The sequence below is a fragment of the Acanthopagrus latus genome, chromosome 18 (genome assembly GCF_904848185.1).
Source record: "Acanthopagrus latus isolate v.2019 chromosome 18, fAcaLat1.1, whole genome shotgun sequence".
In the NCBI taxonomy this organism is placed as follows: domain Eukaryota; kingdom Metazoa; phylum Chordata; class Actinopteri; order Spariformes; family Sparidae; genus Acanthopagrus; species Acanthopagrus latus.
Window position 1 is genome coordinate 13,281,029 of NC_051056.1, and position 20,729 is coordinate 13,301,757.

The following is a 20,729-nucleotide window of genomic DNA, read 5'->3' on the forward strand; positions in this document are numbered from 1 at the left end:
GTTAAAGGGTAACTCTACCAAAAGTAACTTGGGGAGTCCGACTGCTCACGTGAAACAAGTAGTATAAAGCCTTTTGTGGCTCCAGAAGAAGCTGCATATAATCTTAGAAACTGCCTCCAGTGACATCACTCAGTGGCTGAGTTTGATTGTGTGTAATGAAGGCAGCAGTTTTTTTTTAAAAGAGTGAAGAATGTGTGGAATAATGAAGGTGATATCTCTGGTTCTGCTGTATCAATTGGGATCATTTGTTTTGTTTAACTGTCCAACTGTGTCATAGGAGTGAAATGCTAAAAAAGTGGGCGTTTTTTTTGAAAATGTGCCGACTACATTACATACAACGTACCTGCAGCCACTGAGTGACACAAAAGATACTATTTCTTCTCATAGTATTACAGTACAACCCAAGACCCCTAAACACACTTAAATGTGCAAAATGGGTTGAGTTACCCTTTAAAGCTGTTTAGCAGCTCTGGCCTGGTCTTTTCACTGCAGTCAAAAAAGTGTTTCTTTATAATTACATTTTACAGCTCAGTGTCAAACAAAAATAAAACATCGAAAGGGTTAATTTTGAGATAGCATGTAGCATACCAACTTCAACAATTTACTGAGCCAGCCCAGATGTGAAGGGGTGTGTCACAAAGTGTGCAGGCAGACAGTTTACAGGCAGAATTTATAGTGTTTCACTTCTGTCACTGAGCATAAAATATGCAGAGATTGCTTAAGTGACAGTTGCACTGTTAAACAGAGCGTTACGCTCCCTAAGTCCAAACACAGATAGATCCCGTAAGATTTAAACAGAATTCATACACATTTTATCTGGACAACCACACTGAACTGTTCCTTCTTACATCTTTTATAAGTTTCAGGAGGTTATAACCACTTGCATTTTTATATTTAGCAGTGATTCAGTATTTTGCACATCAGTGAGCAGAGCAGCCATCTGTTGCATGGCAGTAGACAGAAAAAAACAATAAAAGTGGTTAGTTAAACTAAGCAGAAGTGATTGACTTACTGACGCCTGGCAGCCCTGCTGCACGCCCTCTCCTGCTGCCCTGCGTTCATGCATGAGGGACCAAAAAAAGCTTGATTGTCCAATTCAGTTCTGGTAATATCACACGGATCAGATAACTTGCCACCATTTAGATGGGCAGTCATATCATGTGCATTTACTGAGTGAATTTTTTCATGTTGGATGTCTGGGACATGTAAGTGATGTCAAGATGTAACTGCCTCATATTAACTGTCAAAAAAGATATGAGAAGTTCATGACACGGCAGAGGAAAGGTTTGAAAACCAAATATTTATTTGTATGAAATCCCCCATGCATATCAGCCAGTTTTACGTGAAACCACATTTTATCCTTCTTAGTGTGGAATTCATTTTTGGACGTCAGTGTATCCCGAGGGATGAGAAGTAAAGTCAGTTTGAGGTCACAATTAACCCGCACGCCAAAAATTCTTGGACATCAGAGATCTTATTTAAAGGAATCTGTTACTGTTGCCAAATGTGTTGAACCAAGAGACTGAATATACTGTATACTAGTCTCACATTATACATGACCTGCGTCCAAACCTGTGGCCAGTGTCATCCACAACACAAACCTTTGAGTGCTACTGTGCAGGGTTTTTACATTGACCTAGTTAGAGACAGGAAATCACTTTGAGCAAAGCAGGCAGAGGGAGTCTTCAGCAGGATGAATGCATCTATAGATAATACTTCATTCTCCTATCTAATAAAAAGAGTATTAAGTCAAACTAAGAAAGGTAATGTCTTCAGGCCTCAGTCCCCAGACTGTTCTCAAAATGTAATATGAAGGGACTTTGGGCCATCACATCAAATTAACATCTAACCCATGGTTAATACTGGCCTCCTAAGCAAATTTTTAACCAACTTTGTCTTTACATTTTTCCATTGAACTGCGTGGAACATGTACATATCTTATCCGGCCAACTCAGTTGCCAGAGTAGATGTTGGCAAAGTTTGTGCAAACTACAGTTATGCTGAAACTTTACATTTCTTTATGTTGCAAAGTTACGTTTCTTTAGGTTCGGGTTTAATATGCATGATGTGGCAACTCTGTGCTTTTTGTCTGGTCAGGTTAAGGCACCAAAACACGCCTGGAATTTGTCCCGATATCTCGCTAAAAACATTCAGTGGTTTGACTTTACAAATATTTTAACACCGCCTCCAACAGTGGTGTCTCGGTTGTCAGCCATCTCGCCTAGTTGTCATTTTTCCCATCATCCCCTCCTCATCCTTGTGACTTGAAAGCCAGCTAATATAGTTTTAATCAGAACGTGATACAAAACATATTAGAAGTAGTAACATTTTTATTCTTGTCTCTGGCTTGAATCTGGTCTTAACATGGGATTGTGGCTTTTAGCCCCTATTTGAATGTGACTTTAATATGTATCTAGCCTTTATTTTCTTAAGACTTCACAAAATAGATCAGAAGTCCTTGACTCAATTCCCCCAATTGATCAACTGCCCTGTCTCCTATTTGACTTGAGTAGTCTTGTCAAATCAAAGTCTTAGTATCATCACGGCCCAAAAAGACTGCTGTTTTTAATCTGGTGGTCTCTAGCTGTCTTGATTTTGCTCTGAGCTGTTGTCTGCCTTATCAGTAATTGTTCACTCAAACATTTCCTGGTGACACCAGTGTTAACTGGAGCGAGCAGTCCCGCTGTCCACAAGGCAAACACCACTCTATCTGTTGACCATACCCACATTTTCGAAGCTAGGTCACTCAGCCATTGGAGGGCAAATGCATTCAATTGGCTTCACAGAATTAGTGCATGTCAACAGTGAGACATGGCGAGCCAGTGATTCCTTTCCACCCTTACCATGGTTACATTGACTGCCTGCATGTGAAAAAAACTCATGGCTTGTTCCAGTCGCAAGTATGTTAGTGGTTCAGGAGGACATACTGAGATTATTCCAACAAATGTATAATGCTGTACGTGCTACAAAAAGCATATTAAATCAGATAAAGTGTAATTCACATGACAATAAATATCCAGCAACAAACACTGTTATGTGTATTATGTTTGTTAATTAGGGGCGGCTGTAGCTCAGCGGGTAGAGCAGGTTGACTAGTGATCGGAAGGTCACTGGTTCAAATCCCAGCTCCGGGCAGGGCTGAGCTGCATGTCGAAGTGTCCTTGAGCGAGACACTGAACCCCACATTGCTCACTAGTGAGGGCCCTGCGATGACCTATCCAGGGAGTACCCTGCCCTGAGACAAGGCTGGGATTGGCTCCAGCAGCAACACCCCGCAACCCCATGGAAAGGGATAAGCGGTTCGGACAATGACATGACATGTTTGTTAATTACTTTTTCAAGCTATGTTAGTTTGAGAATCGGATTATTTGATTCACCAGTTTGAATGATCTCCTGTGTTTTGCTGCAACAATCTGTGAACTGTTTAAGCCATTTTGAAAGAGGTCATATGATGCTAATTTTCAGGTTCATACTTTAATTTGTGGATCCTACACAACAGTGTGGCACAGGCATAGATACTGAACCCTAAACTGCTCCTGATGTGCTGGTCTGCATTTTGCATGGCAGCCACCACCATCAGTGTATGAATTACTGTAAGTTTCTTTGGACAGAAGTGTCTGCTAAATGTAAACACTCCGCTTTAGCCACTGAGTGAGACATGCCGCCTCTGTCGCCATTCAGACACAGAGCAGGGCGGGTCATGCCGAGCAAGATAGTGTGATCCAAAGTAACGCTGCTACAGCTGGTAACCTTGGCTGTGATACAGCCATATATGATATGATATATAAATATATATTTGCATATGTCACCTGATACATAGTGACGCACATAATTTACGGAAGTAAAGGCTTGACTCCCTGCCAGCTCATTCAGGCAGTGCAGGATCGTTTTTTCTGCTGGAGAGAGTAACTCCCGATGGCGTGGACTTTGGGCTTTTTCTCTTTGCAGACCTTTTACATGCACAAATATATGGAGGACCACCGGTGTCATGGAAAAGGCAATAAAACATTTAACTAACTGTTCAATGAAAATTAATCAACTAACCCCTAACCCTGTTAAATGTTGATGTTTTTTTAAACCCCTTTTTAATTTGAACTGTTTATAGATGGATTAATATTATTATTATCATATCATTTGTTAATCCTATTTATGAGTTCTCTTTTAGAGAATTACTGTGTATTTAGTCTATTTATTAATAGACTGATAAATACAGTATATCTAAAACTAATTGATTAATGCCTGTATTTACTGTACAGTTAGTTCAATGCTTTATTACTTTTTTCTGTAACACTTGTGGTCATCCATACCAGAGGCTACGTAACACAGTAAAGGCAAAAACCCAAAAATCATTTTAAGCAAAAATATCAAACATTTGCAGGTTCCAGCTTCGTAAATGTGAGGATTTGCTGTTTTTCTTTATCATTTATAATGGTAAATGGAAGGGTCTTTTGTTGGACTGTTGGTTGGACAAAAGAAGAAGACGTAACTTTGGGCTCTAAGAAATTGTGACGAGAATTTTCAAAAATGTTTTCGTAATATATTGACCAAATCAGTTAATAGCAATAATAAAAAATTATCGACAGATGACTCAGTAATGACAGTAGTCCTCAGATGTAGCCCTGTTGTGTTCCTCACAGCACTACAACACTTACTGTTAAACTACAAATGCTCAAAGACAGGACGTTTAAAATAATTCTTCAAATGTTTTCAGCTCAGCCAGTTATTTGACAGGAGCCATATTATCAGGTCACTGCATACTTTAAGCTGAATTTGTATTAAATCAGAATGTATTCAGGTCCATTTAGAAGCCAAAAAAGTGTGTGTGTGTGTGTGTGTGTGTGTGTGTGTGTGTGTGTGTGTGTGTGTGTGTGTGTGTGTGTGTGTGTGTGTGTGTGTGTGTGTGTTTAAGACAAACAGCCAGCTAGAACAGTGGTGTCTCCTGCCTGTCCACCGCAAAGTAAAGCATTGGCTTTTCTCATCAGCATGCAGGTCAGATAATCAGGCCCTTCAGCCAGGGTTTGGTGGGCGATGGGCCATGATACTTGGCTGCTTGGCTGGGTGGACAAACTGAGAGAGAGCTTGCTGTTGTCATGCCACAGAGTCTCTGGTCTGTGGGCTGGACGGTGTTTCTTGCAGCCAGCAGCTGCCACCTTCCCACTGAGGTCTCAAGCTGGTTTGAGCTGGTCTTGGCACAAATTCCCCCCACTGGCAACTCGACCTTAATTGTAATTCGTAGGTGGTGTTTGATGAAAAAAATGTGACTTTTTTCCTCCAAGAGCTCAAACTTGAAGTTGCTGTGGAGATGCCAAGGTTATGGTGGTGTACCGCAGTGACCTGTGCTACTGATTTTGAAATGTTCATGGGTCCAATTGCTCAGGGAACATTGAGCAATACCTGTCTTCCATTAGGAGGACCCAAGCCCCCAGCACTGTAACTTGTCCACCCTTCATTGACCAATCAGCATCCATGCTTTTAGCAGCACTCCTGTGGGCCGCGCTGGGTAAACACAAGTGTCTGCCTCAGTGTTTGTCAATGTCAGTTGCCTAACCATTTATCAGTAGTCAGTAGGCATCTGGGCAGCTGGGATCTATTTGACCTGAGTGTGCATTAGAAATCACTAAATCTGCCACTAAGATCCGTTCTTTTCTCTTCTCTTCTCTGTCCTGCTGTGTGATCCCAGCATGAGAGCAGATTGTGCAATGCTGTCTCCACAGAGTTGAACTCCACCAAACCTCAAGAATGGAGGTGAAACACCACCCTCCCCACTCCCACCCTCACCCTAATTCCCTGGTTCCCTCCTCCCCTCTTGCCTCCCTGTTGGAGGGACGTCACTCCACAGGCTGCGGCGGGACTGGAGGCTAAGCAGAGGGGCTAGGCGAGGGCAGATCCTATGAAGAAACACTGGGGACAGAGGGGAGGCGTAAAAGCACTGCACAGTGCATACAGTGTGCATGCCAGCATACGAGTCAGTGTTGAGCACAGTGCTGAAGGAGTGTTTCAAGGCAGCAGTTCATGGGATCACTGGATGTTATTTGACTTTTACCTGTGCTTCATGTGCAGCTGATCTGCTGTGGCTCCTTGCAGAAGCCAGCTGGAAGAAAAGCACAGACACTGCCAACAGCCTTTTATTTTCTGTGTCTGATCTCAGACCTGTCATATCCACACAGTGTCTTACTAACAGGTAGGTGTCTGTCTCTAATGAAAACATATGTTACCTACAGGGTTTGTGCATACATTTCTCTGATGCTTGAATAGTGAAGATTTTACTGTAACTGTGAGTTTTTGCAGGTTTAGTTTAAGATATGACCTACATGTTGCTGTCACTGAACAATGTAAAATACGTGTGTATTTCATGTATGAAATAGTTATGCATATTAACGTCTGCATACAAATTGCTGCAGTTTCTATCGCCAATTTCCAAAACATTATTTTAAACTTGTCCAAGTCTGATTTTACTCTCTACTATCTTCACTTTTCATCCACTGTATTCTTGGAGGCACTATTAAGTAGCCCACATTGTAATGTAAATGAGCTGTCACATCCAAAACTAATTTTTCTTGGTCTTAAAAAAAACCCTTAAATGGAAATCAATGCATATTTGGACGGTTGTCAGTGTTAATTTACGGTCAAGATGAGCTGAGATGATTCAGTCAAGTGTTGGTTCAAAGAGAAAGCCTCGACTTCAAAAGCAAGCCAGAAACTGTGCAGGCATATTTCATTCATCTTTTATCATATTGCATTCATGCAAATGTTTCAGGCAGGGACCCCAGCAGCCTTACTAATGAAAAGAGACATTTTTAGAGATGGGACAATGAAAACAAAGAAGACAGTACTTTGTCTTTTATAACCTTTTTAAAAGTAATTAGTAAAGAAAGACACTGGAATGTCTTTATTGTGCTATAGTGGTACATTCATGGTCCCCTTCATGAATGCAGCTCTTTGAGTACTTAGATCTGCACCATAACCTCAAACAATAGATTTTAATGGGACGCTACAGTAAGAACCTCTGTAAGCTGTATCGCTCTTGGCAACAGTCCTAAAATGCATGTTGTTGTTTTTTGGGTTAAAATCTCCCCATAACAGACTAAATGCACCTTGTTCCTCCTCACTTGTTTTGTGACTGGCTTTTCAGCATTCTTTTAGAGAACAAGCTGCAAGAGCTGCTGAAAATACAGATCAGGTGGAGTTAAATCAACATGTGTTCATAGACCTGAACTGGTTTCACAAGTCTTGAACCTTGTGTTGTGTGTTAAAAAAAAGTGCAAATACTTATGCTAAGATAAAGAATAGTTGAGATGATTGGGTCACATCTACCTGCTGATTTTTTCTTTATTCTTTCTTTCTGTCTGTCTGCACCTCAAGAAAGTTAGTTTTCTTCAGTAAGGTGTTTTTCCAGGACTGCAGTTATTAAGCCTCTTTGAAAAAAGTCTGTTTGCCAGTGTAACTAACAACTACAGGCCAATGACAAACCTACCTTTTTAAGGAAAGATTATTGAAAAGATTTTTTTTTTTTTTAGCAACATAATGCTTTCCTGGGGCAAAACAATGTCTTTAATCCCTTTCAGTTTGGATTTCAACCACACCACATGTTATAAGGTTGCATTCCACACAGTTGACCTTAAAATACTGATCAACAGACTTGAAAACTGGGTGGGACCCTGTAGGGAATTGGCTTAAGCACTAGGGTCAGCATAGGGAATACTGTCTTCCAATAGGTGAACAAGAATCACATGGATTTCTTAAAGGGTCTATTCTTGGACCTCTTCCTCTCAACAGGTTATGGAATATTATAACATCCTCTAACACAAGTCTGCACAACTCTGTCACCACACAACCACAGTCCCTTATAATCACTCAATATGTTTTATTAAGTTGGACCTGATCCTGGAAACACTGGTAACAGGTATTGACTATTGCCAACCTTGTGTTCAGCAGAGTGTGCCCAGTGCTTAAGTCAATGTAGCTGAGGCCAATAATTGAGGTTGTACAGTATAAAAGAACCTGTATGCACACAGGGGAAGGTGAACAGAAAACAGCATTGTCAAGAGGAGACAGGGCCAGTTAAAGAAGGCTTCGGCGATATCCAAAATTTTATATCACCTTGAAGCCATGACGCAAAAATCTACAAATCAAACCAGAAATATTGGTGGATTTGTGAGCTGATTTAATTTCCACGGCTACATAAGGACAATTACAAAATCCCCTTAAGAAACATAACAAGAATTAAGGGACTTCTGTGTGTAGTACAAATCTTAGACTATTCCTTTGAATCAGAATAGATTGTCCGTAACCACTTATCCCTTTCCATGGGGTCGCGGGGAGTTTCTGCTTGAGCCAATCCCAGCCTTGTCTCAGGGCGAGGGCAGGGTACTCCCTGAACAAGTCTCAGAATAGATTTTGAAATCAAATTACTTGTCTATAAAGCTTTAAATGGTGCCGGGCCTAAACATCTCAGATCTTACGTGTATGTTATAATATTTCCAGAACCCTCAGGTCATCTAGAACAGGTTTCCAAGTGTTTCCAAGATCAAAACCAAGCAAGGTGAAGCAGCTTTTAGTTCATATGCTCCCCAACTGAGGACAAGCTTCCTGAATACCTGAGGTCTGCTGAAACTATTAGATCATCTGAATCAGGGTTTAATATATGACTTTATTGAGGCAATAAATCAAAGAAATAAGATTCCAAACTTCTTTTTAAACTGTAACTTCTCATTTGCAAATATTCATGTTCTGCTTTTATCTAACTATCCATCTAATAACATTGTTTAATATCTTGTTTTTAATGTATTATAAAGCACTTGGAACGACTCTGTGTCTGAATGGCGCTAGATAGATAAATTTGCTTTACCTTGTCGCCCTCGTGCCAGACATAAACATCTCCTGTACAAATGTAGCATATGTAATCATTCCAGCTCCAATTATGTAAAAGGTCTGTTACTTAACACACACTAAAGTAGGCAAGACCCAAAGCTGCACAGGTATGTTCACGCTTTTCCTCCCTCTCTCCTTCTGTCAGCAGGTGCCGACATGCTAGAGCAGGTTCTGTTGTTCGGCCGCTCCCTGGTGCGCAGGAAGGTGGTCGACCTGAGCAGCCTGGAGGACTCAAAGCTATGCCGCTGCCTGGGTACCGTCGACCTTATCGCCCTCGGGGTGGGAAGCACTCTGGGAGCCGGCGTCTACGTTTTGGCTGGCGAGGTGGCCAAGGGCGACTCAGGCCCCAGCATTGTCATCTCCTTCCTAATTGCTGCCCTGGCCTCGGTCATGGCTGGCCTGTGTTATGCTGAATTTGGTGCACGTGTGCCCAAGACCGGCTCTGCTTACCTTTACAGCTATGTGACTGTAGGAGAGATCTGGGCCTTCATCACTGGGTGGAACCTCATCCTCTCCTATGTTATTGGTGAGCTGTAGACAATCTTTGAAGCACATTTTATGTAAAGAACATGCTGATGTTCATGCTGTCGGTTTATTGTCTGTCACAGGTACCTCCTCAGTTGCCAGGGCTTGGAGTGGCACGTTTGATGAGATGATAGGAGGACACATAGAGAAATTCTGTAAAACCTACTTCAGCATGAACTCTCCTGGTCTGGCTCAGTACCCTGACTTCTTTGCCGTCTGCCTGATACTGCTGCTTTCTGGTAAGGGAGCCAGAAACAAAGCTGAAAATCATAAGATATAAATCAGTATGTGTTTGTACCAGGGCCACAGAGAAAGAAGAGAAATTTAGATTGGTACATTCCATTTCATGCTACCAACTTTCTTGAAACACAGCTGGCATAATCCAATCAAGAGATGGCAGGACATTGGGTAATGATGAGTGTTCAGCAGGCAGTGTGAGTCCACTTCATTTTAAAAATCTATCCTGTTAGTTTCTAGCACCAGCCTGCTTCTCTTTCCCACAGCCAAATAATCACCGCTGAGCACTGCCCAGTACAAGTTCCTTCACAACCTCAGTCCACTGAGAAGATTCACTGTAGCAGCTGAGGGTTTAATAACTGCAGTAGCTGTTGGTGACCTGGAGAGAACTCTATATTCATGTCCCGTGGTCAGGATTTAAACCGGGCATGTTTTGGTTAGGTTCGACCTTCATGACCCCCGGGTTGACTCTGAAAACTGTATCATGTGTTGGATCCACTGGGCTGCCAGTGCGATGATTACATTAGGTCCTGTGTGACCCAGAAACAACCAGTATTTGTTTGTTTTTATGAATCACAGATGTAGAACTTATGCAACACCTATCCATCAAAACAGAGTCCTGTATACAAGTCCTGTATTTGTGAATACTAAAAGGAAAATATGATTTGCAGCTGTCCCTTTTTTATCTGTGGTCTGAAACAGCCCAAATTATTTTCGGCACACCTTTTTAAACACACAGCATGTATTTTCTGCTGCTAGGGGTCTCAGAATCAAAACCATGAAAACAAAAGGGGAGAAGTAGTGTGGGATCATGGGACTTGTTGTCATTGTTAAACAACCACCACTGCCAATGAAAATGGAGCTGACAGAATGCACAAACAAGGTACTATATTAAAGTTATAGCAACAGGTGGACCAAAGTCTGCTCGAGACATTATAATTTGGAGCTGTTATACTCCTTAGAAAAAAATGTAATAATAAAAAATAAAAACTTCAGAGGTCCTTGTCCTGGACTTTAAGTCTCGCCCCATCGTAAAGTCAATAATTTAATTTGTCCAATACTTTGATTAATTAACAAATTTTCACACTTTCGATTTATATACAGTTTGTAGAAAATGTTAGTGTGCTAACATGCTAAACTAACCTCACAACACTGTACTGATCTCATTGTCTTTCAAGGACTCTTGTCGTTTGGCGTGAAGGAGTCAGCCTGGGTCAATAAGGTCTTCACTTCCATCAACGTGCTCGTGCTCTTGTTCGTCATCATCTCCGGCTTTGTGAAAGGAGATGGGGAGAACTGGAAGATATCCGAAGAATCGCTTGTAAATGTCACCATCGTTACCAGGTAATTTATTCATTTGTACGCTTTCATTACTTTTGTACGTGTGACTCACTAATGTAGTTCTTCCTGTCAAACACGCAGGGCAGCAGTGAAATGACATTCTGTATGTTTCAGGAACTTCTCAGTGACAGCCAACGTGAGCAGTGATTACGGAGTGGGAGGATTTATGCCCTACGGCTTCAGTGGGACTTTAGCTGGAGCTGCCACCTGCTTCTACGCTTTTGTTGGATTCGACTGCATTGCAACTACAGGTGAGAGCTAGAACATTAGAGAGTTGGGATTTAGCGTGATTTAAATCCATCAAGGCAGGTTGTTAAGATGTGGTGTGTCTGTGTATGACAGGCGAGGAGGTGAAGAACCCTCAGAGAGCCATTCCCATCGGCATCGTGGTGTCTCTGACAGTTTGTTTCCTGGCGTATTTTGGCGTGTCAGCTGCACTTACGCTGATGATGCCGTACTACCTGCTGGATGAGAAGAGCCCTCTACCCATGGCCTTTGAATATGTGGGCTGGGGCCCCGCTAAATATGTGGTGGCTGCAGGTTCACTGTGTGCCCTCTCCACCAGGTAACAACGGGATTGGCTTTCTCAAAACAAGTTGGGGTCAAAATATCAATATTTCTGGCTGATGAAAGCATTTAGATGTTGGATTTACTGTATCTGAGTCAGCTGAATTTATAGTAAGACTTCAATTTGTGATACATGTGCATCCTATAAATGGGTGATAATGGTGAATGAGATCTGGTCAAAAATGATGACCATATCTCTGTCTGTGTCTTGTTATTGGATTGATTCCTGTTGCTTAGTGGGGCATAGTGGGTGCTTATTCCTCTCTGCTTTCAGACACTTGCAATTCTTTGTTATAATCTATCCATTCAAGGATTAATAAGGTGGGCAAGTTTGTCTTAAAACAATATATTGGTGTGACTTAATTCTGTCTTTCTTCTCTGGAGGTTTGCTTTACCAGTGTTTCCTTCAGTAGTCACCAACTAACTTATCCCATGATTTGCATTCATGCGCATATTATCAAATTTGACTTGAACCAATTACATTTTTTGATAAGGAAGTGCCTGCAATTTGTGTAGAGGCTGTTATTTTAGAGTCCTCCCTTTGGCAGCAATAGACCATATTCACATGGCGGCCATTGACCTCTCACATCACTCTCAGTTGTGGGGAGAAAACAAATGTTATGCTGCTGTGGTGTTATAAATGTAGGAAATCTGGAAAAATCATTATCATTTCTGATCAGCAACTGAAAAGTCGTGCATAGTCAAAATCTGGATGGTAATGATGGGAGGTAAAACAACATGTTTGATAACTCGTTAGACTTGGTTAGAATGGGTTATTAAATATTTAGTTTTACCTTTAAATATGACCCAATGTCCATCCAGATATTCTCAATCCATCATCTTTGCAGTTGCTAATCTGCCAGAAGTGAAAGAAATATTTTGATTTGTCAGATTCTGTACATTTATATGTCATGAAACCTGGAGCACAGCAGTACGACATTTGAGCTTCCCACCCTTAGGGTGATGTCAGAGGAAAATGGCCGCTGTGTGAATCTGGTCTTATTTCTGCCAGTTGTTGAAGGCCTTTAATGCACATTTTGGTGCTTTTATATGTTTGGATGAAGTGTTTACACTCCTAGGAAATGTAATTACTCAAAGGCCTGTGAAACCCCTTTATGTCCAACTCAAAATAAGCTCTGATGAGAAAAAGCATGTAAAATCTTCTCATATAAGTAGAGATGTGACTGTTTCTAGACATAGGTGATGTGTAACTTGCATTTAAAGGAAGCTACAATCTATTGCACAACTGTATCCTGTCGATTTAAGTTAATGGAAATGATTCAAAGGAAATGATGACATGGGATAGCATACAAACAGGAAAGAAAGACACTCACAGACCATATTCACACGGTGGCCATTTTCTTCTGAGATCACGGTCAAGGTGGGAAGCTAAAATGCTGCGATAATCTTATGTTGCTACGTTCCAGGTTTCAAGTTGTATAAACATAGGAAATCTAACAAATGCTTATCGTTTCATCTCTTCGTGATTAATCAGCAACTAAAATGATAATGTAGAGTGAAAATCCAGATTAACATCAGGCCATATGTCAAAGTAAGATAACAATTTTTGAATAATGTTAGCATTCAACTGCTCCCCAGCCAACTTTCCTATATGATAGTGTCATGTGATGCACAAAAATACTAACACACACATCATGGACACATTTATTTAAACCCTTTAACAGTTAGCTAGGAAATGGCTGAATCCTAACGTTGGATAAATTGTTATTGAATGTACTTTATCCTGACATATGACCCAATGTCCCACCAGATATTTCAGAATTGATTTACATGGTGTAAATTAACACTGTTGTTTCATGGAATGCGTATCAAACTGTAATTTTAGGATTGGTAAGAGCTTGTTGAATGCAAACATATAACATGCAAACAGCCATTAACTAACAGAAGGTACAGGTTATTTAATGTGTTGTTTTACCTTGAAATATGACCCGATGTTCCTCCAGATTTTCACTACCCAACTATCACTATCAACTGGAGTGGTCAGTTGATGACAATCTGTCAGATTCACCTCATTTATATATGACATGAAACGTGGAACACAGCAGCATTAAATTATCCCAGCATGCGAGCTTCCCACCCTGAGCGTGACATCAGAGGAAAATAGCTGTCATGTTGATATGTCTTTTGACTTTAATCATGCTCTGAAGCTTTGTTGATGTGATTGTGTGTGTCGTGTGTGTGTGCAGTGCCGGCCCAAGTGTTTTGGGGGCCCTTAACAGAATTTCATTTGGCCCCCGCCCCCCCTTTATTTAATATGTAAAAAGAAAAAAAAAGATCTAATAGTTTGCTTATGCTTCGGGCCGGCTCTGTGTGTGTGTGTGTGTGTGTTTGTGATTGTGTGTGTGTGTTTGGAGCTCTTGAATAACGTGTTGGTCTTGCATGTCTCTGCTGTCTCATACAGTCTGCTGGGCTCCATTTTCCCTATGCCTCGTGTAATCTATGCTATGGCAGAGGATGGGGTGCTTTTCAAAGTCTTAGCCCGAATCAATCCTAAGACGAAGACCCCACTTATTGCCACTATGACCTCCGGTGTAGTAGCAGGTGAGAGCCGGAGAGAGTCCAGTGAGATCACTTCCGCTTTCTACACCAATCAACTGTGAAAGACGCACTCATCTACACACCGTGTTCTTTGACAGTTGTGCAGGTGTCATGTTTTCTTTCCCAGAGTGCCCTGAACTTAACCATGACCCCTCTTCTCCCTAGCCTGTTGGGCTCCATGTTCCCTCTGCCGCGCATTCTCTTTGCCATGGCGCGAGATGGTATTCTGTTCAAATTTATGTCCAGAGTGAGTAAGCGGCAGTCGCCCGTGGCTGCCACCATGGCGGCAGGTACCGTTGCTGGTAAGATCCCCGAAACAAGGACTCGACTGTCACGGGGTTGTATCGTCGACTTGTTTTGGGTTTTAATCTGTGGACATTGGTGTTGCTTTGTGGTGACTGCATGTCAAAGTTGGTGATGGTGTTTCCAAAAGCATGTAAGAAAACACTGCACACATCATCAAGGCTGATAAGTTCAGGGACATTGTTTTAATTTTAAGAATTATGTGTTCACCACTTTAGTCCATCATGCTTCAAGTCACATTTCTAAACCTGAATGTCACTCAGTAGAGCGCGTACCTCAGCCATTGCCCTCCAATTCCCTTTCATACTCCCTCATAGTTTGCAGCCACACAGATATGTCTTTTTGCATCAAGATACATGCATTATTCCCTGAGAAATGTACTATAATGTTTAAAAACACCCCATTCTGCATTGCTAAAGAAAGGGAAAAAGAATTCCTGGATCGTCCATGAAGACACAGCTCCTGGCCAATAAATAGTTCAGCACATTACCCCCAGTAAAACTCAGCACAGTGACTTGAAACAAGGGGAAAGTGCTAGCTTGGCTCTAAGCAGGGGTGGGCGGTCTGATGATTTGATGATTTTAAATCATAACCATCCTCAACCTACTCTCAATGCAAATTGTAGAGATTATTGTATCAGCAGCTTCAAGCAGCTTAAACAAATCTTCAACTGGCTTGTGTCAGTGTTACAATCAGCTCATATGCGGCCGATTAAAAATTAATTGATACATGTAAATTGCCACAAATAGTTACACAGAACCTATTTGAAATTGAGAATTAGTCCCTTGATTCTTGATTATAACTTGCATTCATCTGTAATTTGTACTTTACGGACATTTAGGGGATTGTTCTGAAGTTTGATCGATCTGCTCAAGTGATGCAAATTAATACAAATTTAGCTGGTTAAAAGATGTACTGGGTTAGTTGGACTAGTTAGAAAATAATCTGTCAAAACTGACCATAATATAATGTCCTGCTGCAGGGAAGTTTGACAGAAACCAGTTAAAAACTAAATGGCACAATCAACTGAAATTGAGCAGAACCAGCTGTAGAGTTACATCAGCTATATTTTAACTGCTAGTTGAAAAACAACAGAATTTCATGATTTTGCAGTCATTTCAATATATTTTGAGGTAACTATAGTGGTTATTTTGAGGTAAATTCAAATAAATTTCAAATATGTGTTTCAAAGTGTGACCTTCCATCTCTTCTGAAGAAATTTGAACAATTGGCCTCTGGAGACTGGTGTGGCTACACTACATCAACCCTCACAGAGCCCCCAGACCTGGTAGATCTGGGCAGGGGAGCTCTGTATTTGTTTTAACATGTTGAGGGTACCAGCAGAGATTTTAAAAAAAACTCTCTGTGTTTGAACTGTGCTGCTGAGATCGGCTCCATACTGGAGTCTGGTGCTGAGATACAAGAGAGGGAGCGCTGCAGTGTATCTCACATCAAACGACTCTCGGTGTGGAGACGATTACAGCTGTCAGCCCAGGAAGCATTTAGCTCCTCTGTGTCTTTTTATTGTATAAACAAGTCTGCATGAAATTTAATTTGCATCTGTTCGTGTTTGTGTGCTTTTGTTGGATGGTGCATTTGAAGAAAACAGCTTTTCCATTTATTATTGCAAGAATGTTATTGTTACACTGCTGTTTGTGGGTGTAAATCAACGTTGTCATTACAGCTGCATGATGTGCTGAAAACTCTTATTGCAATTACGCTGTCCGATATCGCCATATGATTCACGATTAGTGGGAACGACCATTTTTGAATCAAAATTGAAAAAAAATCATGATGATGTGAGATTTGTTGGTGCCTGAACCAAGCAAACATGTTTTCCTATATCTGGAGAACATTTGCAGGCCAGGACATCTCCGCAGCACTGCAGCACTTCATTATTCTGCTGTTTGTCACAGAGTTGACCTATTATAACAAAATAAAACAAAACAAATAGCAGCTTCCTGTGATCTGGATATTACATTTGACCATATTTCAATAATATTTTGATTTATTATGCTGGTACGGAGCCCTTATTTGTTCTGGCGATATATTTTCTAAGTCTGAACTAACTTATTTTCTCTCCTCTGTTTATGACTTGAGACCAGGTCAAATAAAGGTTTTGCCAGGTTAACCTTACAGATCCTTGTATCTTTATTTCAGGGGGGAAAGAGGCAAATCTTCTCCTGAGAAACACACTTACACTTATGCCTGTTTTTTTTCTCCAATAATTTGTTTGTTTCTCCTTTTTTCACATAAATAGATAAAGAAAGTTTATCCTGAGAAAACATTTTTTTTTTTTTTTTTAGCGGGTCTCAAGACATAAACACAGAACAGAAACATCTGTTATATCAGACTGAAAAAAGATAACGTCTCACTTGCCCCTCAGGGCTTCCATATGTAGGCCTAGTTTTCATGTATTTAGCTAAAGTTGATGTCACCACTAATCAGTAGTGACCCTGTTTATATTTGTCTAAATGTCATTTTAAAAAAGTGTTAACTGTGTGTTTTGCCGTTTGCAGCCATCATGGCTTTCCTGTTTGACCTCAAAGCGCTGGTTGACATGATGTCCATTGGGACTCTGCTGGCCTACTCGCTGGTCGCTGTGTGTGTACTGATTCTCAGGTGGGTACATCTATAAATGGCTCCAAACAAATATCGCTCGAAACAAGTCTTAGTTGTGCAACATTGTGAAACAGCTTCCATTATGGCTTTTCCTTAAACCCGCAGGTATGATTACCCCTTCACTGTAACACACGCCTCATGTTATTGCATCACACTGGTGATGTAAGTGCTGTGAATGCTCCCATTGAATGAATGTGAAGTGGCTGCTTGAGTGATTCAAAGTGTTTACTCAAGTTTTCTCCACTTGCTAAACTCTGGACTCTCTGTACACCTCGGCTGGCTGCACAGAGGTGACTCATCACCACAGCCGCAGTAAACACAGGCACAATGTTTCCTCCCTGGTTTCATCTGGAGTTATAGGCCTCAGTTGTTTTATAAAGTTTCACAAGGACAGTGGTTTGAAAAGGATGTTCACAGGTGGCATTTTAAGAAACCCAAGAAACAGAACATGTCATTTTTTTTTTAGCTGTAGTGAATTGCACACAGTTGATGCATATCTGTGTTTCCAGGTACCAGCCGGATGGAAGCATGGAGAGGCGGGCAGTCCCCCTTGAGAAGGCGTACCTATCCTCTGAGGGGGGCGAGTCTGACCTCACAGAGTCTGAGTCTCACCTGAACATGCTGAAGGGTGGCAACTCCACCCTTCAGGCCGTCCTTCACCCTCCTGCCTCGCCCTCTGAGCATTCCTCCGGCGTGGTCAACATGTCCATCGGTGTTCTCGGTGAGTAGGCCAGGTTTGAATCTTTTCTCTCTTTATTTTCAATTTAACGAATTACCTTAAGATGTGAGAATTAAGTGTGTGTTTTCAAAACGCAGTGCTGGTAGTGTGTGTGCTCAGCTATCTGACCACCTACCACATCGGCAACATCCTCCGTATGGAGGTGTGGGTCCTGGCATCGCTGTCTGTGGGTCTGCTCGTCTTCAGCGGCTGCGTCTATATGGTGTGCAGGCAGCCTCAGACAACCAAGAAGGTCTCCTTCATGGTGCGTGGAAGCTCAACTAGTCCCAAATATTCATGCCAAGTCTTGCAGAATGAGAATGATTCAATATAGATAAACTGATGTAAGATGTTGTGCTTGTTGCCATCACAGGTCCCTCTTCTGCCTTTTTTGCCCATTCTGAGCGTATTTGTCAATATTTACCTCATGGTGCAGCTGAGTGGAGACACATGGATACGTTTCTCTGTGTGGATGGCTGTGGGTGAGTGTCTTTAAACTGCCTGTCAGATAAATTACAGACACGTAACCCCTCGATACACCACAATATGACGTTTTCACAATTTTTGTACATATTAAACAAAAAAGATTAATAATTAATACTTAAATAGTGAGCTTTGGAAGTGCTGGTGGCAGGTATAGTTGATCGGTATAGTTAAATAAAACTAAACTACAAAAAACATTCTTAAGTAATTTAAATAACATTAAAAACTAGACCTAATAAAAAAAATAAAAAGTGAAATGATGTTGCGTACTGACAAACTAACTAAATTAATACAAAGATAGAAGCAATGCATTTTATTTACATTTTTGTCTGTTTTGTTCACATACACATGTAATGGTTATGACCTTTAACAGGCAGATGTGAGAGCACTTTTAATCCTCTCATTTAATTCTCAGCAAGAGAGCAAATATTTCCCAAGACAGGAAGGCCAGTAATGCTTTTATTTTTTATTTTCATTTTTTGTGTCTCAAGTCTCTTCCTTCCTTTTCCAGGCTTCTTGATCTACTTTGGCTACGGCATGTGGCACAGTGAGGAGCGCCAGCGTCTTCGCCAGGGTGGTTCAAACAGCAGCAGCACCGGGGAACAGAACAAGAGAGAAAAAGACCAGCAGAGTTACGTCTGCCAAGAGAAGACCAGCCAGTTTTAAAGTTTACCAGTCTGCGCGCAGACTCTGTGAGGCGGCAGATGCACAGAGCGGCTCTTGCCTTGACGCTCATACAGCCTCACCACAGTGTGCCTCAGACACAAGAACACTCAGTTTACGTCAGTATTGTTTATCAGATGACCGCTTGATGGAGAGCTGCTCTGTCAGTGTGATGGCAGCACGTCCTGTAGGGCGGCACAGAGGCAGAATGGAAAGGACAGGTAACACACTGGAGAGTGACGTCGAAGCAGGCGGCGCAAGACTGCAGCAAAGCTTTTCTGTTCCACAGTTTGTCTGTTCTGTTCATTTTTACGTGTGTACAGGTGGGCTTGTGAATGTAAAATCTTGGAAATAATGAACGGATGGATATTACTAGATTTTGATACAACAGTTGCGCACTAGAATTAAAAGTAATGTTAGTTTGTGGTAAAAGAACTCAGCGTTCTCTTTGTGTGAGCCTGAAAAGGACCAGCGTTAGCTTAAAGATGTGTTGTCAGTCATGAAGTTGAAATATATTTTAGAATTATTGGGTGCGTAATTGTTTTACATGCATGTATATGGAATTATGATATCTGTGTAGAGGATCATAAAGATGCTGCCATGTTTTGACCAATGTGTACAATATGTGCGATAGTTCTGTAGGCACTTAACATGACTCGACTCGACTCACTTCACTGTATATGTCACATGTCAGACACCTGAAAGTCGGCCATGTGCTGGTGGAAAGTTTTAGGCTCCTGTAGGTGTTAGGTAACAGATCCTATCAATCTTTGTTGTAGTTATTGAGGTCATGGTTTTTTTTTGTTTGTTTTTTTTTCACTTTTGCTGGAGTGTCGTTTGTCTATGAGCTGTTACATTCTGAACATGAAGTTGAGTTGACACAGAGCTTTTTCTCAGAAAGTGTTTGTACAGTAGTTTCTTTTTTTTTTCACTCTATCAGGCAAAAACAGGTTTTATTTTATCATTTGTCTTCATGGAGTTATTCTCTCTAAACCAGACCACTTGACAACTAATTACAAGTGAAAGTATTATATAAGAAAAGGTCGGTCTGTGCCAGATCATTAAGACAAACTTGGCGTTCATCCAGGTTTAACCTCTTGTGTTTGGTGTCTTTCTTCAACCGCAGGAGTCTGTGTTGCCTTAAAACCCGTTTTGAAGAGACCGTTTCTTCTGAACTTTGTGAAGACTTAGTACCGACATTCTTCCCTCTGGGCTGTCAGCGGCCAGCCTTTCCTTCTTGTACTATGAGTTGTAAGACTCTGTGCTCTCCAGTTGTCCATCTGATCTTTCAGCCACAAAGTCAGTGTTTTACACCGTCTGATGTGGAGAAATCCTACAGTGTTCAAGAAGTCCGGAACTGAAGCTGGAGGTGCTGGTGATGAATTTCATCAGGTTTGCTGATGAGTGCAGTGCAACAGTTTAAATCAACGTGGTGGAACAAATTCGAGCTCGACGCATTAGGAGTGAGGTAGACGCTTTTGACTTTACTGAACCTCTTCATAAACGGCGGGGAGTCTTCTGGTGAGGTCGCACAATAAAGTAGCTAGAAGCAACCATGATGTCATGATGTAGTATCACTTGTAACTGCACAGACAAAAACAATAAATGTATTTTCCAGTAAGACTGTGTTTGGGGTTTTATTCATTGTATTATTATGGTCTGTGAGTTAGGGTCATTGCTGAACAGAAGCAAAAGGGGGACTAGCTCAGTTTTCATGTAGAGGGTGCCACCATGTGGCTGGATATAAAGAACTGAATGTTCTCGCTCTTAACTCTGAAACAAACTGGAGACATATTTACGTATCATGTGTAAAAGTACCTGATTTGCAGAAAATGTCTCA

At 41.3% G+C, this 20,729-nt stretch overlaps 1 protein-coding gene across 3 annotated transcripts; it reads left to right on the forward strand.

Annotated features, from left to right (window-relative positions):
* The first annotated feature begins 5,907 nt into the window (after positions 1–5,907).
* On the forward strand, positions 5,908–20,522 carry slc7a2 (solute carrier family 7 member 2). 3 transcript variants are annotated; one of them, XM_037077904.1, is made up of 12 exons: positions 5,908–6,181; positions 9,017–9,397; positions 9,480–9,635; positions 10,812–10,977; positions 11,089–11,225; positions 11,317–11,539; positions 13,964–14,103; positions 16,923–17,025; positions 17,535–17,746; positions 17,842–18,008; positions 18,117–18,225; positions 18,738–20,522. In XM_037077904.1, exons 2-12 carry the CDS (start codon positions 9,028–9,030, stop codon positions 18,890–18,892), a joined length of 1,938 nt encoding a protein of 645 aa, XP_036933799.1. In that variant the 5' UTR covers positions 5,908–6,181; positions 9,017–9,027; the 3' UTR covers positions 18,893–20,522. The 3 variants fall into 3 exon arrangements, with proteins under 3 accessions (XP_036933799.1, XP_036933802.1, XP_036933801.1); XM_037077907.1 differs by lacking the exon at positions 13,964–14,103 and adding an exon at positions 14,266–14,402; XM_037077906.1 differs by having other exon boundaries at positions 9,020–9,397.
* The last annotated feature ends 207 nt before the right edge of the window (positions 20,523–20,729 follow it).

Coding starts and splice junctions, on each gene's coding strand:
- slc7a2 (XM_037077904.1), top strand. CDS start 9,028: ATGCTAGAGCAGGTTCTGTTGTTCGGCCGCTCCCTGGTGCGCAGGAAG. Junction 11,540..13,963: donor CTGTGTGCCCTCTCCACCAG/GTAACAACGGGA, acceptor TGTCTCATACAG/TCTGCTGGGCTCCATTTTCC. Junction 17,026..17,534: donor GTGTGTGTACTGATTCTCAG/GTGGGTACATCT, acceptor CTGTGTTTCCAG/GTACCAGCCGGATGGAAGCA.